Here is a 26107-nt window from a genome sequence, read left to right as displayed (position 1 = left end):
CACACTGGTCTTGATGACAACCCTAACCTTATGACTAAAATCTTCTAAAGAATCATAAAGTAGTTACAAATCTACAAAAACATACACATGCTCCAGTGTGAGCACTAGTTGAACTCTATGCCACAGTAAAATGAGGCCCTCGTTTTTATTAATTTATTTTCCATTTTGGAAATTTATATAATTGATATTAGGGAGTGCCTGTTGGAAGCAGAGAAGGTGGTTGATTGGCAGTGTTTAACTTAATGTACCCCTCCGGTGCTTCAGAACCAACATATTCCTTAATTCAGTTTGCGTAATTTGTCTCGAGAACAGCAGACAACCATCCTCATGAATTGGGCTCAATATGTAGGATTTATGATATTGTATTTCTGAGAAAGTTGTGCTCACTTAGTGTTTCTACTTACAGTGGCTCATGTGTGTTTTGAAATACAATGTGTTTGTTAATTTTGTGCTGAAGGTGACCTAAAAGCCTGTAATCATGGACATTGGCAAATGGCCTTTGTTTAAAAATGTTTTGTATAGTGTTGTCATACTAACCAGTAGCAACCGGTGGGTCCCTTTAGTGCTTATCTAAATTATCTGAAAGAAACAGGTTAGTATTAGATTCCTTACCTTAGAATATCCCCAGGCGTCAGACTGGATCTGTATATTTTTGCGTAGCAGTACCCTTGCGCGTCGGTAGGGGTCGTCTGCGGTGCCGCGTCCGTCGTCGGCGTCGTTGGCGCCGGGATGACGTCGCCGGAGTACTTGGACGGCGCCCTCGCGCGCTGACGTCAGTTCTTCTTTTTTCCGCGCCAGCAAGTGCCGATCTGGAAAAAGTTGTACCCTAGTCGATTTTTGACTAACTTTTTCAATCCTTTTTGATAATCTTTCGAGTCTCTCGACTCCGACGGTGCCGGTAGGGATGCCCGGGTTCAAACCCTGCGTCGATTGCAACCGACTGATGTCGGTTTGCCGACCCCCATCGCCGGTGTCTTCACTGTCTGGGCCCAGACTACGACGACAAGTCCTGCTCCGACTGCCGGGCCCTGACGTCTAAAGCTAAACGGGAGCGGTCCCGCAAGCGACTCGAGCTCTGGCAGTCAGCCCCGCGCCGCTCGAGGTCCCGGTCCGGAAGGAGGTCGAGGGACCGGTCACGGGGCCGAACTCACCACAGTTCCGAGAGTCGTCATCAGTCTTCGGGCTCGAAGTCCTCAGGTAAGAGGCACAAGAAGCCGAAGAGACGACATCGCTCTTCTGACTCCACCCCGACGCTCGCACTACGCGGCTGGGGGTTCGGGCGACACCGCCCCCGCGGCTCCGCCGGAGCCGCAAGAGTCGCGGACTGCTCTATACCCGCCGATCCCTGGGCAGCACGCGACGCCGGAGGAGATCGAGGCCTTCCTCTTGGCCATGAGGTCGCTCATTCCTCCGTCGGGTTCCGCGGCGCCTTCGGGCCAAGTGGCCCCGACTGGGTCCCCCAGCGGGCCGGGTGCTTCGGCCCCAGCGCCGTCGGGTGCTTCAGCTCCAACGCCGTCGGCAACTTCGGTCCCAACGCCGCAGGGCCCCGCCGTATCCGGATCCGGGTCGCCGTCGGTCGACCTCACGACCTCGCCGGCCCCCAGGGTGTCGCCCCCGGCGCCGTCCCAGGACGACGCCGTCCCCGGTCCTACCCTCGATTCGGGTCCGGCGCCGGAGCGGCGCCGCTCTCGACGCCGATGGGAGACTTTTACTTCTACGACCCGGCCCTGTCCTTTGAACCTGAGTATCAGGCGATGGGTGACGAGGGGGATTGGGAGGGGTCCAAGGACCCTCTGACACGTGAGTGTCAGTCTTTTCAGGACTGGACAGGTGAGCTTGGGGAGGCCAGTGATCTGGACACTTCGCCCGACACTGGTTTTGTCTCCCCTCCTACCTTGGCTACGGAGGAGGGGGCTGCCTATAGTGTGGTGCTGACGCGGGCTGCCAAGGCCTTGGGCCTTGAGCTCCCCGTCGCGGCCTAGAGGACTAATCTCCTCACAGAGGTCCTTAAACCGTAGACAAGCTCGGCCGAGCCTCTGCTGCCTTTTAATGAGGCCTTGTCGGACGTTCTTCTAGGCACTTGGTCCAAGCCCGCTACAGGTCAGCCTGTAGATAGGAACGTGGCCAGGCGCCACCGCCCGACTCCGGGCGACCCTTGCTTCCTGTCCACCCACCCCACTCATCATGGTCATCCAGGCCTCTAACTCCCAGACCGCATTCCCGTCGGCTCCCCCCGATCGAGAATCCAAGAGGTATGAGCAATACGGGAAGAAGGTATTCTCCTCCCTGAGTTTGGGATTGCGGTCAATCAACACTGCATGGCTCTTGGGCCGTTACACCCACTCTCTGTGGGATACGGTCGCGGACGTGTTGCCACAATGTCCGGAGGAGGTCCGTACTAAACTCGCCCAAGCCCTTGCGGGGGGTCGAGATGCAGCAAGGTATTCCATCCGGTGTGGGCTGGATACCACGGACTCACTGGGCAGAGCGATGGCGACGACTGTGGCGATTCGTCGCCACGCCTGGTTGAGGTCCGCCAACTTTTCGGCTGATGTCCAAAACACCATTATGGCCATCGCCTCTTTGGCGACAAGGCAGACCATGCGCTTGAGCACTTTAAGGACTCCAGGGCTACGGCCAAGTCCTTGGGCCTCTCGGCCCCGCACCAGCAAACGGCTGCCTTTCGCCCCTTTCGTGGCCAAGGAAGGGGCGCTCCCACACGTCCGGCCAGCCAGGGGCCGCAGACTACCATCAAACGCGGTGGCGGACGTGGGAACTGCCATTACGGCGGTCGGGGACAACGGCGAGGCCAGTCCACACCTTCCCCTGCAGCATCCGCCTCAAAACCCTCCTAGTCTGTGCTTTCAGGCCCATGTGACGCCAGTGGGGGGCAGGGTCCGCCATCAACACCACCACTGGCGCACTGTCACATCGGACAGGTGGGTGCTGCAAATCGTCCGAAGGGGCTACTCCCTCCCCTTCAAGGCGTCCCCTCCAGCCATGCCACCTCAGTACCACAGCGTGTTGGGGGATCACTTGTGGAGAAGTGTGGCTCAGGGGTTAGAGGCGGCAGACCTGGAAGCTGAGATCGGTCCTGGACCAGGGTTCAATTCCCCGCCTCGGCGGGTCTTGGGCTAAAAAATTCCACGGACTCGATAATTCTCGTTTCGGTGCCTACTCGACTCACGGGTTCACACTCTGCGACTCTGGGCAATAGCTTGCTTAATCTCCACTACGGCCCCTCGTGGCGGGATGCCTGGCTTTCACCTTGTGGATACCCTGCCGGGGTTATCTCACAGGGGAATACCAGGACGGGTTCCCTAAGCAAGCGCTGTGAGACCCCTTTGCGGGGGTGATATGTGCGCTATATAAGTAACCACGTTTACGTTTTTACGTTTACGTTTACGTTTCTACAAGAGGAAGTTACGGCCCTCTTGGCCAAGGGGGCCATCGAGCGCGTTCCTGGGCCAGAAGTAGGGTGTGGTTGTTACTCCCACTACTTTCTGGTGCCCAAGAAGGGCAAAGGGGGCCTACGCCCTATCTTGGACCTACGGAACGTCAACGGCTCCCTCCAGAAAGAGAAGTTCAAGATGCTGACTTTGGCTCAGGTCTTAGCTGCCCTGGACCCTGGAGACTGGATGGTTGCGTTGGACTTAAAGGATGCTTATTTTCACATCCCCGTCCTGCCGGACCACCGGCGTTACCTGCGGTTCACGGTAGGCCACGGGCACTTTCAGTTTACCGTGCTCCCCTTCGGCCTTACCAGCGCCCCACGCGTGTTCACGAAAGTGATGGCGGTGGTCGCAGCTCATCTGCGCAGGTTAGGGGTTTCAGTCTTCCCCTACCTCGACGACTGGTTGTTGAAGGCGGGCTGGCCCCAGACAGTTGTCAGCCACCTCCAGACTACGGCCGACCGCCTGCACCTGCTGGGGTTCTCCATCAATGTGCCACACCTGTGTCCCACTCAGAAGCTCCTCTTCATCGGAGCAGTTCTAGACTCGGCGCAGTTTCGGGTTTATCCTCCCGAACAGCGGGTTCGGGATATTCGGGCTCTGATTCCGATCTTTCAGCCTTTATCCCGAGTCTCGGTCAGGTTGACGCTGCGGCTTCTGGGGCTGATGGCCTCCTGCATCCTTCTGGTGCATCACGCCCGGTGGCGGATTGCGGGCTCTGCAGTGGGCCCAGCATCAGGGCAACTTGTCCTACCATGTCTTGATCTTGGAGGGCACTGCAAGACAGTTGCAGTGGTGGCTCACGGACCGCGATTGGGTCAGCGGCAGATCCCTCTCCCTACCCCAACCGGCGTACGTAGTTGTGACGGACGCGTCCCTCCAGGGCTGGGGAGGCCACATGGGAGAGGCGGAGATCAGAGGCCTCTGGTCTCCGCTGGAGTCCCAGCTCCACATCAACCTTCTGGAGCTGCGGGCGATCCGGCTTGCACTGGAGGCATTCCTCCCCTCTGTCCGGGGGAGTGTAGTGCAGGTGTTCACGGACAACACCACCGCCATGTGGTACTGCAACAAACAGGGCGGGGTGGGGTCGTGGACCCTATGCCAGAAGGCTCTGCGCCTCTGGCAGTGGCTGGAACATCAGGGCGTGACCCTGGTGGTTCAACACCTGGCAGGTTCCCTGAACGCCAGGGCGGACGAACAAGGGTACTGCTACGTAAAAAATTTCCAGGTCCAGTCTGACGCCTAGGGATATTCTAAGGTAAGGAATCTAATACTAACTACTGTTTCTTACAGATATATCGTTACCGAAGGTAAGTAACTTGTGCGTTAAGGAATTTCCCCCAGTATCATTTAAGATATGGTCCATTTGTATCCAATACCACAATCTTTACCTTTGCTATAGACACATTGCTCTTATTCCTTTACACTATATAAGCTTGCTCTGTAGAGTAGATTTCCAATGCTGCTTCTCTTTCAGGAACTTGACCTGCCAATGTTGAAAGTTGCAGCAACAGAGATCGTATCAGGGGTATCCGGCGAATCGGAGCAAAAACTAAGAGAGCTCTTTGATCAAGCTGTGGTGAGTTTTGAGAGTTTTCTGAATGCAACACTGCTTGAGATTTACATATGTGGCACTACCTTCACTAATTTAGCTCAGTCACAAGCATTCTTCAACAGCTATGCTCCGCTAATTCTAGCAATTGTATGGTATTTGCAATTCTGTAGTAGGGGATCTCTGTGTATAGTCATAATCTAGTGAATAGTCCCGCCCATGTGCGTGGACCCCGGCAATCAAAAATAATCTCTTAAGTTGTCAAAAAATTGCAGAACTGCAAAGACACTTAAGAGAAAATTTAAAGACAAATAATGCAGCCTATATCCACAGGCTACACTGTCCAGTACTTCAACTAGAAATTCCACCAAAAATCCACAAACAGCAAAGCCTGTCCAGATTTCCCTTGTTTTTACTGCAAAAAAACCCCTCAGAAATGATAGAGAGGAAGGCCTGGACAGACAAGCCCCATAGGCTGCCATTATGTGGCTTAAACAGGATACTGTGCCTTTAAGGAAACCTTCTAGAACCTTCTCCCAGTATCCCAGAATGCATAGCAGGTCCCACTGACGTCAGTTCTTTTTTCCGGCTCCTGCTTACAGGACCCTGGCATTGAGCTCTCCCTTGTTTCAAGGGTTTATTGCATGTTTTGGCACTTTTGTATTCTGAAAGTGTTGCAGTTTAAACTCTCTTGGTTTTCTCTTCTCTTCTGTGTGCTGCTTCAGGTGTTTTAGGGCTCTAAAATGCCTGGACTCTTTGTGAAGTGTCCAGCATGTGAGAGGAAGAAGGCCAGAGGTGATCCACATGATGTCTGCATCGTCTGCCTCCCTGAAGATCATGTCCCTGAGGAGTGTGTCATCTGCCAGCAGTTTACAACTCGCACTCTGAAGGAAAGGGCGAAGATCAGGCTGTCTGGCCTTGAGGAGAGGCGCCTGCAGGCTGCAGGTGGGTCTGGGCAGTCAGGGAAGGTTCCCTCTGCCTCTGCTGAGGCCTCTGGGGGGCTCCCCAGAGGCAGGAAGCCCAGCAAGCGATCCCGGTCTACGTCGATAGCGTCGACGACGACGTCGAGAGGGATGACGGCGGTGTGCTCCCCTTCTCCCCGGGGCTCCGGGTCGAGACATCGGGACGACTCGACGTCGAAGCCACCGCGGACGAAGCCGCCGTCGACGCCGTCTTCGTCGTCGACGTCGAGGGCTTCATACCGCCGTCATGGACGGAGCAGGCATCGGCGCTCGCCGTCGAGGCGACACCGCCGGTCGACGTCGAGGGGATCCTCGACGTCGAGAGCATCCAGACGACGGCGGCGACGCTCGTCGTCGAGGAAGGACCGTTCGACGTCGCGGAGGCGTGCGACGTCGCGGAGGAAGAGGTCGACGTCGAGGGGTCGGCGTTCGACGTCGAGGGATCGGCGTTCGACGCCGAGGAAGAAGAGGTCGACGTCGCGGAGGCGGCGTTCGACGCCGGAGTCAAGGAAACGTCCTTCGACGCCGGAAAAGCGACGCTCGACGTCGAGCAGGCGGAGGTCGACGTCTGGGAGTCGGTCAGGATCTCCAAAGCGTCGCAAGAGGGATTCTAGTCCCAGGAGTCACACTGCTTCCAGTGGGGGACGCAAGAGGAAGCGGTCTCCGGCTGAAGGGGCGGGCTCTCAGCCCTCTTCGCCTAAAGGATCACAGGGCACGGTGTACTCTGCGGTGTACACTCCTTCTCGGCCTCGGTCGACGCATACACCTGTTCCTAAGGCGGTCACTCCTCCTCCTCCTCTGCCTAAAGAGGATCCTCCGACACTGCCTCCACTTCCAGCGGACGACCCGCCGCCACCGGTCCCTCCGCGTGGGCCGGCACCGCAGCCGAAGGTTCCTCCGCCGAGGTCCACTTCGCTGCCGTTTTTGCCTGTACCTCCTAAGGGGACCCCTAGACCTGCACCCAAGGAGGCTCAGAGGAGGACCACACCACGGAAACCGGTGGGGAGGCCACGGACTGGCAGGTCTCGCTCTCGCTCTCGCTCTGGGAGGCGGGACAGGTCGCGACACAGATCATCCACGCGGTCGAGACGCCGCCATAGGAGGCGCGAGTCTCGCTCCCGCACGGGATCCTCTGGCTCCAGGGAGCGTTCTCCTACCCTGTCGGGATCACCGGATACGAGGGTGTCCCCAATTGATGACCTGGTGGCGTTCCAGGATGTCCTCTTGAGGGGCGCTGCGAAGCTGGGCATACCCCTGACGGTGCCCACGCCGAAGACGTCAGTGATCTTTGAGACGTTGCACCAAAAACACTCGTCTCGCCCTCTCCTGCCTCTGGTACCGGGCCTGGAGGAACCAGCTATGGACCTTTTCCTCACCCCAGCGGTGACAAAGGCGGCGCCATCTAGGTTGCTGAGGAAGTACCGGGCCCCGGATTCGGATCCGGCTTTTCTGAGAGCGGAACCCCCTCCGGACTCCGTCATTGTGACGGCGGCACGCAAACAACATGCCTCCGCTCCGTCATCCACGGTCCCCCCGGATAAGGAGTCCAGGTGGATGGATTCGGCAGGGAGAAAGGTCTGTGGAACAGCCGCCACCTCCATGAAGGCTGCGAGTGCCACGGCGCTGTTGGGTCGGTACGCCCGCTCCCTCTGGGACTCCCTTGAGCGTTTTGCGGAGCACTTGCCTCGTGAACAGCGTGAGGATTTTCAGTAAGTGCTGAGTGAAGGGATGCTGGTGGCCAACCAGATCATCAGTGCGGCAGCGGACTCTTCCCTGTTGGCTGCTCATGGGTTTTGCCATGGGGTCAACCAGAGGCGTCACGCCTGGCTCCGTCTTACGTCCCTGAAACCGGACGCACAGCAGAGGGTGGCCAACCTACCGTTCTCCGGCAAGTCTCTTTTTGGGCAGCATGCGGACGACGAGATGGCCCGCATGAAAGCGGAGGCCGAGACGCTCACGGCGGTGGGCCTCGAGAAGCCTAAGGAGACGAAGAAGCCGTACCGCCCTTTCCAACGGCGGTCCGGTGGACAAGGCCATGGACGTGGCCAGGCTTCGGGACATCCGCAACAGCAACAGCAGTTCCGTAAGCCGTTCCAGAAGCGCCAGAGGGGCAGGGGAGGCCAGCAGTCGGCTCCGGCGCCCAAGGGCCAGGCTGGGTCTAGGCCCTAGGAACTTACTTCCCCCGGATCCGTTACCCACTCCGGTAGGGGGAAGCATCCAATTTTTTCTGGCAGAGTGGAGAAAAATTACTCAGGACAAGTGGGTGCTGAATATTGTTTGCAATGGATACATCGATTCCTCCGGTCAGCTCGCGGTTTCAGCTGCTAGAGCTCCAGGTGGAGGCCGATACCCTGTTAAGGAAAAGGGCGATAGAAGACGTGCCTCTGTCCCAGAGAGGAAGAGGCCTGTACTCCCGGTTCTTCCTGGTTCGCAAGAAGGACAAGAACGAGTTCAGGCCCATTCTGGACTTGCGACAGGCAAACAAGTGGATTCGCAGGGAAAAGTTTCGCATGCTGTCGTTGCATCAGATTTATCCTCAGTTGCAACAAGGGGACTGGCTCTGTGCCATAGACCTACAGGATGCATACTTCCATGTGCCCATTGCACGCAAACACAGGAAGTTCCTGCGGTTCCAAGTCGGCACCAATCATTATCAATACACAGTACTCCCATTCGGACTGAAGTCTGCGCCGAGAACATTCTCGAAGTGCATGGCGGTGGTGGCAGCGCACCTGCGGAAGAACAAGGTGTTTGTCTACCCGTACCTGGACGATTGGTTGATCAAGGCATCCTCCTTCTCGGAAGCGCGAGCACACTTCCAGAAGACGTGCGTTCTCTTGGACAAGCTGGGGTTGCACATCAACATGGCCAAGTCGGTCCCGACTCCGGTCCAATGCATACAGTACTTGGGAGCCTCCATCGATACGCTGTCAGCAAGCGTGTCTCCTTCGGAAGAGCGACGATTATCTCTCCTTCGGAAGGCTCAGGCTCTTATGTCGACTCCATCTACAACAGTGAGGACGGTGTCGTCTCTACTGGGTTCGATGGCCTCTTGTATCTTCCTGACGCCGCACGCACGACTGCACATGAGACCGCTGCAGGAGTGCTTGGAGGACCAGTGGGATCAGAGGAAAGGATCCTGGGACGACAGGATACGACTGTCTCTGCATGCTCTTCAGTCTCTGAAGTGGTGGTGTTCGGCGGATAATCTCCTCAGAGGGGTTCCTTTTCACAAGGACATTCCCACGCAGACTGTCGTGACGGATGCTTCTCTCCTGGGATGGGGAGCGCACTCCGGGACTCTGCAGATTCAGGGAACGTGGTCTCCGGTGGAGGCCACTTATCACATCAACTTCCTGGAACTCAGAGCTGTTCACTTGGCACTGAAGGCCTTTCTTCCGTCCTTCCAGACCAGCTCCCTGCTTGTGCAAACGGACAACACTACCACGATGTACTACCTCAACAAGCAGGGGGGCTCGAGATCTCGCACTCTGTCACAGGAGGCGCAGGCGATCTGGCACTGGCTCCTGGCCAGAGGACTGACGATAACGGCTACCCATCTGCCAGGTGTGCAGAATGTTCAGGCGGACGAACTCATCAGACTCATTCAGGAAAACCACGAATGGGTCATAAACGACGAAGTACTGGGAGAAGTCTTCGCAAGGTGGGGAACTCCGGACGTAGATCTGTTCGCCACCGCCGAAAACAGCAAATGCCGAGACTTCGCCTCCAGGTACTACCAGCCGGGGTCGCTGGGGAATGCGCTATGGATCAGCTGGTCGAACAGCTTTCTGTACGCTTTTCCACCCATTCCCCTGATTCCGGCGGTACTCATCAAGCTGGCCCGGTCCAGGGCTCGGATGATTCTCATTGCCCCGGAGTGGCCCAGGCAGTGGTGGTTCACGGACCTGCTTCACCGATCTCTCCTTCCTCACATTCGGTTGCCGTGCAGGCCGGACCTTCTCACGAAGTTCGGGGGGCGGATGTTACACCCCAGCCTCTCGTCTTTGAGTTTGGCGGCATGGCTCCTGAGATAGTGCAGTATGGACATCTGAATCTGCCCGAGGATTGCATGGACATACTGAAGGAGTCTAAGAGACCTTCCACTAGGACTTCATATGCTTACAAGTGGAAGAGGTTTTGTATCTGGTGCCAGTCTAGGAACCATGACCCTACAACCTGCAAGGAAGATGTCATCCTTCCTTACCTTTTACATTTGGCGCAGCCTGGCCTTAATGTTCATTCCATTAGGGTTCATCTTGCTGCATTGACTGCCTACAGGAAATGCCCTTCACAGACTTCTTTTTTCCAGATCCCTGTGATCAAAGACTTTCTGGAAGGATTGAAGAAGGTGTTCCCTCCTGTCAGGCTTCCCTCGCCTTCATGGGAATTGAATGTGGTGCTGTCCAGATTGATGAAGGAGCCTTTTGAACCCATTCACAAGGCTTCGTTGCAGCACCTGTCCTGGAAGGCGGCGTTCCTCGTGGCCATTACATCGGCCGGCAGGGTGAGTGAAATTCAGGCGTTGTGTTGTACTGAACCTTATACTGTATTTCATGCTGCTAAGGTTGTGATGCGTACTCACCCTAAATTTCTTCCCAAGGTTATTTCTGATTTTCATGTCAACCAGACTATAACTTTACCTACGTTTTTTCAGAATCCTTCCTCTCCGGCGGAACGATCTTTGCATTCCCTGGATGTTAGGAGGGTGTTGAAATTTTATCTGGATAAGACCAAAGATATTCGTAGGTCAGACCAATTGTTTGTCAATTATGGATCAGTCAGGACGGGTCTTGCTACCTCTAAGCAGTCCATTTCTAGGTGGATTGTGTCCTGCATTCAATTGTGTTACCAAAAAGCTAATAAGACCTTAGGAGGTAAGCCTAAGGCTCATTCCACCAGGGGCAAAGCTGCCACGACAGCCTTGCTCCGTAATGTGCCGATTGCAGAAATCTGCAAGGCCGCCACTTGGAAGTCGGTTCATACCTTTGCTAAGCATTACTGCCTGGACTCTGATGCCAGGGCAGACGCTCAGGTTGGGCAGGCTTCGCTGCGGAATTTGTTCGCACAGTAGTGGCGTTATGTTCTTTCTCCACCGCCGCTTTGGTGTGGGGATGGGCTTGCCATTCTATTCACTAGATTATGACTATACACAGAGATCCCCTACTACAGAAGGAGTAGTTTCTGTTCTGTAACTCCAGTTCTGTAGTAGGGGTATCTCTGTTATAGTCATAAGCGCCCGCCCTCCTCCCCGGTGGAGAATTGTTCATGTAAGTAATGCTACAGGTCTGGCGTTTTTACGCCTTCAAAAAGAACTGAAGTCAGTGGGACCTGCTATGCATTCTGGGATACTGGGAGAAGGTTCTAGAAGGTTTCCTTAAAGGCACAGTATCCTGTTTAAGCCACATAATGGCGGGGGGCGTGGCTTGACTGCCGAGCGGAATGGCTGCCTGAAAGCGCAGCTCCGCCGATCGGGTGAATTAATCCGCCATTTATCCGTTCTCCTCCGACTCTGGGGCTCGGGTCTGAGGTCCCGGACAGGCGCGGAACACTCCGCTACATCTGGCAGTGCCTGCTTGAGCTGCGCCCAACGTATCGCTGCACATCGCCCCCCTGATCTGCTGGCGCTGAGAGGCCTGCGGCATCATGCGAGGCCGGGGACTTGCGCAGAGACTGGCCGACCGGAAGTGGTAGGCGACCCGGCGTAGCGCTTGCTGACTGTGCAGCTGTGGCCGAAGACTGGGACCCTGAATGCGCCCACTGCTCCTGGCCGCCTGGCATCGGCGACTGCAGGCGGAGACAGCCGCTAGCACCGGTGGGCTGACCGCTGGCGTGCGGGCGCCTGACTGGCGAAGAGAAGCCGCCTGACACCGAGTGCGGCGCGGCCCGTGAGCCCGGGACGCAAGGCGGGGCGGAGACGCTCTGGCGGAGGTAAGGAGCTGGTGGTCTGCCGGGTGTGCGTGGCCCCGCTGCGCGGACCGGGAATCTGCTGACTGAGGCACCTTCGGCCCCCTTCTCCGTGTGAACTACCTGGTGGGGCACTGATTGGGAGCGGAGGTGTGCACGCCGCCATTTTGTCCCCGCGGATGGACCGCGCCTCTGGCAGTGGGCGCCGACAGTTCATCACTCCCTGCTGGGGGGTCCTTGCTGCACTGTATAGACGTCTGCGCTGCGGGGCCTTGCGGCTGAAAGACTTTCCGCACTTCTGCCCCAACTAGCCGATTACATCCGCTGACTGTGGCACAGAGTCACCCTGCTGAGTATTTTTGGCGCTTGCTGCGCTGGGCTAACGCGAGGACGCTGCCGTCCATACATTAGGCGCCGAGTGGCGGAGAGCTCCCCGCGGACTCCTGGCCCGTCACAGCCATGGGCAAACCAGACACCCGGCAGCCCAAGATAATGTTCGATAGATCGACGAAGAAAACACAGGGCCAGGAACCACTAGATCAGGAGCCTTCGGGGTCGGCCCAACCAGCGGTGCCGGCAGACGACGTCAAGGCAATGTTTCAGGACTTGAAAACGAGCCTGAAAGGCATAGATGACAAAATGGACGCACTGGCTGCACGGATGGACGGAATGTCCAGGAGAATGGACAAACAAGATGGTGTCATCGGGGTGCTGGAGACGCGCGTGACGGACACGGAGGAATGTCAGTCAGACCTGGATAAGAAATTACGTGGTATGGACAAAATACTCTCCCTGATCCAAATGAAGAATGAGGATTTGGAAGCGAGGTCCAGAAGGAACAACGTGCGCGTCACAGGCGTTGCAGAAACGACGGACATTGCGAATATGGAACAATATGTGGAGCAAATGATGAAAGACCTGTTTGGGGAGCATCTCTCCCCCATGTTTCTGGTGGAGAGGGCACACCGCTCACTAGGCCCGGTGCCCAAGCCTGGAGCTGCGCCTAGAACGATTCTTGCACGTGTGCTGAACTATAGAGACAGAGACACAATCCTGAGGCTGGCGCGCAATATTGCGGATTTGCAGTACAAGGGAAATCACATTGCCATGTATCCGGATTTCACTCTTCAGGTGCAAAATGCGCGTCGAGAATTTTTGCCCGCTAAGAAAGCTTTCCAGCAAACAGGCACAAAATACTCTCTGATTTACCCGGCCAAACTGAGGGTGCAAGGTCCGGGTAAACCCACATTTTTCACGGACGCAAAAGCGGCATTAAAATATGCCAACCAGCTCGCTAGAGACCTGAAGGGACGTTCGGAGGCCGACAACCACAGGGACACTGACCAGCTAAGTGATATTGAATAATGTCCTGTATTGTTGGGTGCGCTGCCACTGGGGCTTGTATGTTAGGGGGGAGGATGTGGCATGGTACGCAACCGGTTAGGGCACTCACTGCTTAACTGTGAATGTACTGTGTTCAATACTGCGTGCTCCAGACAGTGCTTTTTGAATCATTGATGCTTTACATGGTCCGGGGCTCGGTGGGCCCTGTAGTGTACAGAGTCGGGATGCGCTCGATCGCCCTGTCAAGAGTACAGGGTTAGAAGGCATAAACCTGCGCACCCCAAGGGATGTCTCCCACTTCTTGTTTTGAGCATACTATGCTGATGTTCTTTGGTTCTGTTGGGCTGTTACGGGGAGGGGTGAATGCACGACCTAATTGGGGGGTTGGAGCGGGTGGGGAGGGTGGGTTGAGGGTTTGTTTTGCTGTGTTGGTTCCATTACGCTGTGAGAAATCTGTGGTGAATACGTCACTAAACATCTCCTTTCCTGTGGTCGTTTACAATTATGTGAAGTACTGGGTATGGCTGCTGTCGAGGCCGTCTACACAACGGCCCATGAGGTTGGGGCTTTGTTGGACAGGCCGCATGGTCGGGCTGCCCCCCCCTCCCCGCAGTAGGACCTGGACCCTGGCTCTCCCTGCATCCCCAGCCAGAGTCCCTAAACGACCACCCGAAGTACCCTGCAATCCCTCCACTACAAGACACCAGCCCCGGACCCAGCTGGCCCGGGTCACCATCCACACCACGACATCGAACCGGCCGCCATCTTGGGGCACTGCAGCACGAGGCCGCGTGGCCTAAACTCGACCCTAACCCTGGGCCCGGCCGGCCCCGACATCGGGGCACCAACCTCCCCCCAGGAGGCAGAGTGACCACTTGGCAAATCAATGGGAGAAGGAATCGTCAACAGCTCCCCTCCGCCAGGTGTCGATCACCCCCGGCCGCCCTGGGCGCTGGCTCCACCCCCCTGCTGGGTGTCTGGACTCCCTCATCCCGGACCCCCCGGCCCCCAGGCGCGAGGGTCCGGACATCAAAGGGGACCAGACCTATAACTGGGGCAGTGCCAGACCAGGAAGGCAGTTGTATCCTGGAGTCGAGAGACCCGAGAAGAACTCATCCGTGACTTGGCCTGCTGGCGCTGCCGCGGCCCTCTGCCTCGTGAAACCATCGTCTTGGCCTGCTGGCGCTGCCGCGGCCCTCTGCCTCGTGAAACCATCGTCTTGGCCTGCTGGCGCTGCCGCGGCCCTCTGCCTCGTGAAACCATCGTCTTGGCCTGCTGGCGCTGCCGCGGCCCTCTGCCTCGTGAAACCATCGTCTTGGCCTGCTGGCGCTGCCGCGGCCCTCCGCCTCGTGAAACCATCGTCTTGGCCTGCTGGCGCTGCCGCGGCCCTCTGCCTCGTGAAACCATCGTCTTGGCCTGCTGGCGCTGCCGCGGCCCTCCGCCTCGTGAAACCATCGTCTTGGCCTGCTGGCGCTGCCGCGGCCCTCTGCCTCGTGAAACCATCGTCTTGGCCTGCTGGCGCTGCCGCGGCCCTCTGCCTCGTGAAACCATCGACTTGGCCTGCTGGCGCTGCCGCGGCCCTCTGCTGTATGAGACTATCACCTTGGCCTGCTGGCGCTGCCGCGGCCCGATCCACAGACCCTCCAGCTCGAGGATTGTGAGCTCGCCTTTTACCACTACCTGTACCGATCCGGTACCAAGACTGTCCCGCTACCCCCTTTCCCTACAGAGACTAGAAGTGAGAGGACCCCCGGGTCCAAGTTATCCTGTATCGCTGATATCCTTGCCTTAAGAACCTTATATAAAGCCTTGAACTCGACTTGGTGTGGTGCCTGTTTGTGGGGAGGGAGGGTACTTGTCTGTACGATCGCCGGAGACGGTCCCCCTCGGGGATCTCTCCCTCGGTATCCGGCCGACCCTCAGGGTCCCCGTCTAACATTGGTGGCCAGCGACGGGATCCGAACCTACGCATAATCGTACAGAAAGTCACTCGCCCCACCACACACAACAACCATGTCAATAGAGAGCGGAACAACGGAAAAATTTCAGATGGAAAAATTGGAAGACTACAACCACCGGGAACTGAAGCAATATTGCATAGAACTTGGACTTCCAACCACAGGTCTTAGCACAAAGGAAGACTTCAAACGAGCCCTAGAAGCTTGGGCAGAAACGGGTACGGCCGTACCCCGAACACAAACAACCGAAACGAGCCCCGCACCAACTAAAGAAAGAGCGGATCTCTCCCTGGAAGAGATCCGAGAAAGAGAAAAAACCAGACTCCACGAATTAGAACTTGCCCGACTTCGCTTGGATGGGGAACTCAAGCTGGCAGAACAAAAAATAACCCTGGAACACTTACGGCTCAGGGAAGAGCGGGAAGACAAGCAAAGACAGAGGGAGCTAGAGGAAAAGAGACTAGAGTACGAACATGAGCGCAATCTCAAAGCACTGGAGATTCAGAAACAGAATAAAGACCTCGGGCTCCCCGAACGACCGACCCCGTCTGCCTCGACCGAGCCCAAGGTTCACATCCCCAAAGATGTCATCCGGGAATACCACAAGAACGATGATATCCAGCAGTGGTTTAAAGCCTATGAGGTGGCAATGACCTCCCACCGGATTCCCCGAAGCGATTGGGGAGCCGGATTATGGGGGAGGTTTGTCAACGAAGGGCGGGACGCCCTGCTGCAACTCCCGGACCAGCTAATGACCTCCTACGACCACATGAAGGCCGCCCTCCTCACTCGATACGGGCTCACACCTGAGATGTACCGCCAACGGTTCCGCGACTGCAAACGGATTCCGGGTACAACTTGGGTGGAGTACGTGAACTTTTTTAGCCGAGCCTTCGAGGGGTGGATCAAGGGCAACAAAGTAACCACCTACGAACAACTCTTTGACCTTATCGTATGGGAACACTTGTCGAACAACTGCTTCGTGGAGCTCCGGCAACACCTCCTGGACAGCAAGCTAACCGACCCTCGACAACTCGCCGCCGAAGCCGACCGGTGGGAAAGCACCCGAGTTGGCCGGAGCGCACCCAGCGAAGTATCCAGATCGTATCGCCCCCGAGGGGGAGGAGGAAGTCAGGGTCGGGGGAGAGACCCCGGCCCCTCGTCACCCCCCAGAAACCCCTCGACCCCGGTTGGCCGGGGAAGCCCTGCCGTCCGGGCCGGTTTCCGGGCCAACATTACGTGCCACAGGTGCCAGCGACCCGGCCACTACGCCAGTGATCCCAACTGCCCAAAGAATCCGAACACGACTCCCCGCCAAGTTGCAGCGGCGGCCCTAGGGGAAGAAATAATCCCGGAAGACCAAGAGGAGTACGAGACCGATCCCTCGGAATGGGCACCCGCCGCCATGGCACTGGTCTGCTTAGGGGAGAGAGACATGGTTCCGCGGGCCCCCCTTCCCGCCAACACACAGAAGTACGGTCAATGGGTTAACATCAATGGTCGCCGGGCGGAAGCCCTCCGCGACACCGGGGCCAGTGTAACGGCGGTCCGACGCCACCTCGTCACTCCAGACCAAATCTTGCCGAACATTCTTTGCCCTGTTCGATCAGCCGACAACTCCGAAAGCCTATGCCACATGGCCTGCGTCCCCTTCGAGTGGGGAGGAGTAACAGGGATGTTAAAAGTAACTGTCCGCGATGATGCCCCCGTGGACTGCCTCCTAGGAAACGACCTTGAAAGCTCTCCCTGGGCAGCTGTCGAACGGAGGGAGCACCTGGGGATGCTTGGCCTCCCCGAATGGGTCTGCGTCACGACCCGGTCCATGACCGCCCGCGCGGTCCCCAGCCCAGAAGAGCCCGAGTGGCCAGAACCTCCTCCCGCGCTCATCCCAGAGGAGGCCGCCCCAGAAGCCATTCCCTTGACCCAAACCGAAGAAGGACCCGACCAGCTTCAGGACGTCCCTGACCTGGCACAATGGCGGCAGGAGGGAGGCCCCACGCAGGAACAATTCCGGGCCGAGCAAGAAACCTGTCCTTCTCTCGAAGGACTCCGGCAGCAAGCCCTGGCCCAGAGCACCGGGGATACCTCGGGGGCCCACTGGATCTACTGGGACCAAGACCTGCTCTACAGCGAGCAGAAAATTGCAGAACTAGGGGCCAGTCGGGTGCTGGTGGTGCCCCTTCGCTTCCGAGACTTCCTCCTGAACTTAGCCCACGATGTCCCCCTTGCCGGACACCTGGGGCAGGATAAAACCTACGACCGCCTGGTGACCCATTTTTTCTGGCCCCACATGCGGAAGGATGTCACCAACCACTGCAAGGCCTGCCCCACCTGCCAGGCCAGCGGAAAAAGTGGCCGAAAAATCAAAGCACCGTTACAACCCTTTCCTGTCGTCACCACCCCGTTTGAACGAGTGGGAATAGACATTGTGGGGCCCCTCGACCCTCGAACAGCCCAAGGACACCGGTTCATCCTGGTCCTTGTAGACCACGCCACCCGCTATCCCGAGGCCATCCCTCTTCGGACTGTGACGGCCCCCGTGGTGGGCCGGGCCCTGATGGGGATCTTCTCCCGGGTGGGGTTCCCCCGGGAGGTCGTCAGTGACAGGGGCACGAACTTTATCTCCAGATATATGAAGTCCCTCTGGCAGCAATGCGGGGTCACCTACAAATTCACGACCCCCTATCACCCGCAAGGAAACGGACTGGTCGAGAGATTCAACCGCACCCTCAAGGGGATGATTATGGGTCTAGAAGAACCCCTTCGACGCCAGTGGGACGTACTGCTTCCATGCCTCCTGTTTGCCTATCGGGAGGTCCCGCAGAAGTCCCTCGGCTTCAGCCCCTTTGAACTACTGTACAGACACCCCGTCCGGGGCCCCCTCAGCCTAGTCAAGGAAGGTTGGGAGCAGCCTCCCCAGAAAACTCCCCCGGACATCTACCGGTATCTCCTGGCTCTCCGCAACCAGACCCGGCGGTTCCGAGACACCGCCAAAGCCAACCTCGAGGCCAGTCAGGAGGACATGAAGAGGTGGTACGATCAGCACACGTCCTCCATTGAGTTCGAACCTGGACAACAGGTCTGGGTGATGTCCCCGGTTGAGCCCTGTGCCCTCCAAGACAGATGGTCCGGGCCCTTCAAGGTAATCGAACGCAAGGGGCCCGTCACCTATTTAATCGACATGGAGACTGCCCGGAACCCCCTACGGGTCCTCCATGCCAACAGGCTCAAACCCCATTTTGTGCGGTCCGAACTCAGCCTCCTGATGGCTACCGATACTGGGACAGAAGAAGACTCCGAACCCCTTCCGGACTTACTGAGGGCCCTCGAGCAGGATGGCTCAGTGGAAGGGGTCCAGCTCTCCGAGGCCCTGTCCCCGGAGCAACGCCAAGACTGCCAAACGCTCCTGAGGCAGTTCGCCTCCCTGTTCTCCCTCACCCCCGGAGTCACCCCCTGGTGCCTCCACGATGTGGACACCGGGGACAGCCCTCCTATTCGACACCGAGCATACCGCGTACCAGACCGGGTACGAGCCTGCATCCAGACCGAGGTGTCCAAGATGCTGACCCTAGGAGTGATCGAACCCTCGGACAGTCCCTGGGCGAGCCCGGTCGTCCTGGTTCCCAAGGCAGCTGCCCCGGGCGTTGCCCCTGAGCTCCGGTTCTGCGTGGACTATCGAGGGCTGAATGCAGTTACCCGGACCGACGCTCATCCCATCCCCCGGGCAGACGAGCTAATTGACCGGATGGGGGCCGCCCGCTACCTGAGCATCTTCGACCTAACAGCGGGTTACTGGCAGATCGGCCTCACCCCTAGGGCCCAAGAACGATCCGCCTTCTCTACCCCAGACGGGCACTACCACTTTAAAGTCATGCCCTTCGGCATGAAAAACGCCCCGGCAACGTTCCAACGGCTGGTAAACCAGGTACTGGCGGGCCTGGAAGACTTCAGCGCCGCCTACCTGGACGACATTGCTGTGTACAGCCACCAGTGGACCGACCACCTCCGCCACCTGCGGGAGGTTCTACACGCCCTCCAGCAAGCCGGGCTCACCATCAAGGCCAGCAAGTGCCAAGTTGGCCAAGGGTCCGTGACCTACCTGGGACACCAAGTGGGAAGCGGGCTGGTGGCCCCTCTCCAACTCAAGATTGCTGCCATCCAGGCCTGGCAACCCCCTACGAGCCAAACGGAGGTCCGGGCCTTCCTGGGGCTCACCGGATACTACCGGCGGTTCGTGAAGGACTATGGCAGCATCGTGGGGCCCCTCACAGAGCTCACCTCCAAAAAGAGCCCCAAAACCGTCAACTGGACCCCGGACTGCCAATCAGCCTTCGAGAAGCTAAAGACCGCCATGTGCACGGCCCCCGTGCTCCAGGCTCCCGACTACAGCCGGGAATTCATTGTGCAGACGGACGCCTCCGATCATGGTGTGGGGGCCGTCCTCTCCCAACTCAACACCGAAGGGGTCGACCATCCGGTGGTCTTCATCAGCAGACGCCTCTTGCCCCGAGAACAGCGCTGGAGCACCATTGAGAGGGAGGCCTTCGCCGTAGTCTGGGCACTCAAGAAGCTCCGGCCATACCTCTTCGGCACCCACTTCCGGGTGCAAACAGACCACCGACCCCTGCAATGGCTGATGCAAATGCGGGGGGAGAACCCGAAGCTGTTGCGCTGGTCCATCTCCCTGCAGGGGATGGACTTCACGGTGGAACATCGTCCAGGCCAGGACCACGCCAACGCCGACGGCCTGTCACGCTTTTTCCGCCTCAGCGAGGAGAGTCCCCAGGAAGATGGCTGACTCTCCCCGCCTTCAGCTGGGGGGGACGCATGTTGGACAGGCCGCATGGTCGGGCTGCCCCCCCTCCCCGCAGTAGGACCTGGACCCTGGCTCTCCCTGCATCCCCAGCCAGAGTCCCTAAACGACCACCCGAAGTACCCTGCAATCCCTCCACTACAAGACACCAGCCCCGGACCCAGCTGGCCCGGGTCACCATCCACACCACGACATCGAACCGGCCGCCATCTTGGGGCACTGCAGCACGAGGCCGCGTGGCCTCAACTCGACCCTAACCCTGGGCCCGGCCGGCCCCGACATCGGGGCACCAACCTCCCCCCAGGAGGCAGAGTGACCACTTGGCAAATCAATGGGAGAAGGAATCGTCAACGGCTCCCCTCCGCCAGGTGTCGATCACCCCCGGCCGCCCTGGGCGCTGGCTCCACCCCCCTGCTGGGTGTCTGGACTCCCTCATCCCGGACCTCCCGGCCCCCAGGCGCGAGGGTCCGGACATCAAAGGGGACCAGACCTATAACTGGGGCAGTGCCAGACCAGGAAGGCAGTTGTATCCTGGAGTCGAGAGACCCGAGAAGAACTCATCCGTGACTTGGCCTGCTGGCGCTGCCGCGGCCCTCTGCCTCGTGAAACCATCGTCTTGGCCTGCTGGCGCTGCCGCGGCCCTCTGCCTCGTGAAACCATCGTCTTGGCCTGCTGGCGCTGCCGCGGCCCTCTGCCTCGTGAAACCATCGTCTTGGCCTGCTGGCGCTGCCGCGGCCCTCCGCCTCGTGAAACCATCGTCTTGGCCTGCTGGCGCTGCCGCGGCCCTCTGCCTCGTGAAACCATCGTCTTGGCCTGCTGGCGCTGCCGCGGCCCTCCGCCTCGTGAAACCATCGTCTTGGCCTGCTGGCGCTGCCGCGGCCCTCTGCCTCGTGAAACCATCGTCTTGGCCTGCTGGCGCTGCCGCGGCCCTCTGCCTCGTGAAACCATCGACTTGGCCTGCTGGCGCTGCCGCGGCCCTCTGCTGTATGAGACTATCACCTTGGCCTGCTGGCGCTGCCGCGGCCCGATCCACAGACCCTCCAGCTCGAGGATTGTGAGCTCGCCTTTTACCACTACCTGTACCGATCCGGTACCAAGACTGTCCCGCTACCCCCTTTCCCTACAGAGACTAGAAGTGAGAGGACCCCCGGGTCCAAGTTATCCTGTATCGCTGATATCCTTGCCTTAAGAACCTTATATAAAGCCTTGAACTCGACTTGGTGTGGTGCCTGTTTGTGGGGAGGGAGGGTACTTGTCTGTACGATCGCCGGAGACGGTCCCCCTCGGGGATCTCTCCCTCGGTATCCGGCCGACCCTCAGGGTCCCCGTCTAACAGGCTTCAAAGCTGTATACTCCCTGTCTCTCGCTCCTTCACTGTCCGCTTGCCCATTGATGCGTTGAAATCGTGATGGCCCCTGTAGCTAGCTCAGAGACTGCAGTGCCCGATAGCTCGACGGGCCGCCCCGAGTTGAAGTCCATCACATGCTTGTCCTGGAATGTCCGTGGTATGAATGACAGGCGGAAGGCGAGAATGGTGCATGCCTATTTGCTGAGGAAACATATTGATATTTGCATGCTGCAGGAAACACATCTAGATTCCAGGGATGCCCCACAACTAAAACGCGCGCGCTGGGGAGAAGTGGTGCATGCCCCGTACTCGAGTTATGCAAGAGGGGTGGCGATTTTGGTCCGCAGGGGCCTGCATTGGGTGACACAACAGGTGCTGAGGGATGGGGAAGGGAGATACATCTTGATGTTGGGAATGCTGTGCGGAATGAAGACGCTGCTTGTGAATGTATATGGCCCAAATGATGACAATCCCGACTTTTATGAAGATCTGTGGGAAAAAATGCGTCCATTTAGCGATGCTGCGATCCTATGGTCAGGTGATTTCAATGTGGTGCTATCTGACACACTAGATCGCCAGGGTGCTGCCCGCGAGCATCACCCGAAAGCAGCTGAGGCATTACGGGGCATTATCATGGAAGCGTCCCTGGTGGACTCCTGGAGGCAACTGAACCCCCACACGCGGGCGGGCACTTGCATGTCGACTCATAGGGCCGCTTGGTCGAGGCTAGATTACTGGCTGCTCTCCAGGGATATGCATACTTCGGTATTGACTGCATTGCACTTCCCCAGATCGCTGTCGGACCACGCGCCCGTGAGTGTATCGCTGGCTACCCCCGCCCAATATGCCCAGCCGTTCAGCTGGCGTTTCCCGTCACAGGCCTTGCTTGATCAGGTGTTCAAGGAAGAGCTACGAGAGAAACTAGAAGAATTCTTTGATTTAAATGAAGGTACTGTGGAATCGCCTGGCACGCTTTGGGAAGCCTGTAAGGTAGTGACTAGGGGGCATTGCATGGCCCTGAAAACGGGTATACTCCGATCCATCAGGTCCACATTGAATGCTCTAGAGCGAGAATTGGCAGCTCTTGAGGTTGAGATGGTTGGGTCACCCACTGCCGGGAGCAGAGCGGCGTTCAGGACGAAATTGACGCAGTATCAGGAGGAGGCTGATAGGGAGGTGAAGTACTTGCATAAATACGCTCAGGCCCGGAGATACGGTGAGGGCGATCGTCCTGGCAGGACGCTGGCCGCGATGCTTAGTAAGCCCAGAGGTGCGGACTGTATTTTGGAACTGGTCACTGAGGCTGGCGAGGCAGTCAGAACTCCTGACGATATCTTACACACTATGGCCGACTACTACGAGAACCTATACACCTCCAAGATACATCCGACAGATGGGATGATAGCTGACTACCTAGACACTGTTGCACTGGCATGGTTCAACAACGGTGCACGGGAATATATGGACTTACCATTGACGCAAGACGACATACGTAGGACAATAGCTGCCATGCCTTCTGGCAAAGCACCAGGACCCGACGGCCTAACGGCGTCCTTCTACAAGGAATACGCTGACATCGTTGTCCCGAGGTTACATAGGGTGTACATGGAAGCAATCGAAACTGGGTGTCTTCCCCCCACACTCCGTGAGGCCATGATAATAACGCTCCTAAAGCCGAATAAAGATCCTGCGAATCCGGATTCCTACAGGCCGCTCTCGTTGATCAACCTAGACGCAAAAATCTATGCTAAACTGCTGGCAGAACGACTGACACCGATGATACCCCAGATAGCGCTCTCTGATCAGTCTGGATTTGTGGCGGGCAGGTCTACCTCGCACAACTTGCGCACACTCTTTGGACTGCTCCACTACCTCGACCCCGGGGTCCAAGCCACTGCCGCCTTGCTGGATGCCACCAAGGCATTTGACTCCCTCGAATGGAAGTTCCTACAAGCTCTGTTCGTTAGGATGGGCTTCAGTAAATTATTTATACAGAAAATAGGCATTCTCTACAACTGTCCTATGGCACGAGTGAAGGTCAACGGCAAGGTCTCGCGACCTATAACCATCACTAGAGGGACCAGGCAGGGCTGCCCATTGTCGCCGTTGCTGTTCGCCATTGCAACGGAACCGCTGGCGGCGAGACTCAGACAGCACCACACTCAGCGGAGTATTGTCTTCACTTCCAGGGGACTGTTGGTGTCCCTATATGCGGACGACATAACAATCTTTATGCGGAACCCGGCGGACAATTTTGATCCCCTCATGAGGGAACTGGTACGGTATGGGGGTTTGACTGGCATCACAATAAATTGGGCCAAATCCTCGATGCTGCCATTAACAGATGGAACGGCGGAATGTTCTACTGAGTTTCCAATCACCTGGGTAGTGGAAGACGTGACCTATTTAGGTGTCCGCATAAGCCGCACGATCCAAGAATTATGGCTCCTGAACTATGGCACGGCAATGGACTGGCTCGAGACAAAGGTGAGGAGGTGGGTCACTTTGCCGCTATCGATGACGGGCCGCATAGCCATAACCAAAATGGTTGTGCTGCCTAAATTGCTGTACCTGTTTGCAAATATACCCCTGCCGCTGACCCTACCCTTTTTCAAACGAGTGCGATCTGCGCTTTTGGATCTGATATGGGCGGGAAAGCAACCGAGGGTGCAATGGAAGGTATTGACGCTTCCTTTTCGGCAGGGTGGCCTGGCGGCCCCGGACATTGAGCTGTATGCGTACTGCGCTCAGGCCCAGTATCTGCATTTCTGGCAACACCCGATCCCGTATCAGCCCCATGTGGCGATTGAGGAGGACGTTTCGGCACCCATTCCTCTGAACACAACAGTCTACCAAACTTATAAACGTTCGCCGGAGGATGTAAACACCGTGGAGACGGTTCGGTGGGCGTGGCGAAACATAGCAAAACGGGCGAACATCGCCGAACTTTACGCGCCGTCTATGCCGCTGGGCGGAAACCCCTTACTGGGCCCTCTGCAGGACCCGGCGATAACTGAGAGAGCGCGCAACTGCGGGCTTCTTGTCGCTAGTGACCTATACCCAGACGACACGTTTCTGGCGCTGGGCGACATGTGTGCCTCGGACAAGCCGACAGCAACCGAATTGCTCCTTTATTATCAACTTAGAGCGGCCTGCAAGGCAAGGTACCCGATGTTCCCTGCTGCCCCGCCCTCGCTCTTAGCGCTAGAGGAGGTGCTGGCGAACAAGTCCCCGAATAAGCTGATTACTAGGATCTATAGGACAACGCAAAACACGGCGCCATGGACAACGCCAGGGTCGAAAATGCAGTGGGAAACGGACATGGGACTACCCATCACGGATAAACAATGGACGTTCTGCTGCAGCCAATTGGAAAACCTATCGCCCAACTATAGGCTGCGACTTATACATTTTAATTTTCTGCACAGGACTTATCGCACGCCTGCGCAGCTCTTCAAAATGGGGTTGCTGTCTGAGTCCCAGTGCTGGCGCTGTGGTGCTGCGGATGCGACCTTCTTCCACATTACGTGGACGTGTCCTCCAGTGCAGCGCTACTGGATAGAAGTGTTTGAGAAGCTGGGGAGAATATTGGGGGAACAGTTGCCTCCTGGTCCATTGGTGGCTCTGCTGGGACTGGTGGCTGATGTACCCCGTGCCTCACGTAAATTGGCGGCTATGTTGCTCCTCCTGGCAAAGAGACAGATTGCACTGCATTGGAAACAAAAGACTGCTCCAGAGGTGAAGGGCTGGATTAATTCTGCCTTGTATTGCCGGGATCAGTTAACTACGTATGGGGAACTCCTGCCGCTAAGATCTAGACCTGCTGATATTTGGCAGCCATTGACGGCTTGGTTGAATGTTGGAGACGGGGAGGGTTAGTGAGGAACGGGTGATGGACTTGCAATGCTCTGTTAGACTGTAGCTGAATCGTGGGAAATTGCTTGCTATGTTGCGGTGCTTGTGTGCTGAGACCTGACTGGTGAGCTGCTCGTAGGGGCATAATTGCTGGTGTAGAAATGATTGCGCCTTGCCCGGTGACATGGCTCTAGTCCCCCCCCCCCCCCTCCCGACTTCTCGATCCTGCCCCTTCTCTCATTGTGGCCTCCCAGATATGCTTCACTGACAACGACTAGAAAATGCGCATATGATGTGTCCAGATGTACCACAGCACGGAACTTTGTTGATTTCGTTTCACATGTTTGTTTTCCAGGTTTTTCTTATCTCATTAATACTACACATAGGCATATTGGAAGTCATGTACGAATATGTATGAAAATTGTCTGAACATTGTGCTCAGACGGATCACTCAGATGCTGCCTGCCTCCGGGTTGTTGGCTGAATAGCAGTGTACTGACTTGTACGTTTGAATAAAAGTCTTTAACCCAAAAAAAAAAAAAAAAAAAAAAGCCACATAATGGCAGCCTATGGGGCTTGTCTGTCCAGGCCTTCCTCTCTATCATTTCTGAGGGGGTTTTTTGCAGTGAAAGCAAGGGAAATCTGGACAGGCTTTGCTGTTTGTGGATTTTTGGTGGAATTTCTAGTTGAAGTACTGGACAGTGTAGCCTGTGGATATAGGCTGCATTATTTGTCTTTAAATTTTCTCTTAAGTGTCTTTGCAGTTCTGCAATTTTTTGACAACTTAAGAGATTATTTTTGATTGCCGGGGTCCACGCACATGGGCGGGACTATTCACTAGATTATGACTATAACAGAGATACCCCTACTACAGAACTGGAGTTACAGAACAGAAACTACTCCTTATATAGTATGT

The 26107-nt window shown here is 57.0% G+C and overlaps 1 protein-coding gene across 1 annotated transcript in view; it reads left to right on the top strand.

The window, feature by feature from the left end:
* The window catches only part of NVL (nuclear VCP like), a 502294-nt gene that overhangs the window by 128310 nt on the left and 347877 nt on the right, over window positions 1-26107 (top strand). Inside the window, exon 10 of the mRNA XM_078649847.1 lies at window positions 4930-5031. Within this exon, the coding sequence (XP_078505973.1) occupies window positions 4930-5031 (102 nt within the window). The remainder of the gene's footprint in view (window positions 1-4929; window positions 5032-26107) is intronic.

This window comes from Lissotriton helveticus, chromosome 6 (genome assembly GCF_964261635.1).
Source record: "Lissotriton helveticus chromosome 6, aLisHel1.1, whole genome shotgun sequence".
NCBI classification, from domain to species: domain Eukaryota; kingdom Metazoa; phylum Chordata; class Amphibia; order Caudata; family Salamandridae; genus Lissotriton; species Lissotriton helveticus.
Note: the sequence above shows the minus strand (reverse complement) of the source record. Positions and strands in the feature narration are given on the sequence as shown.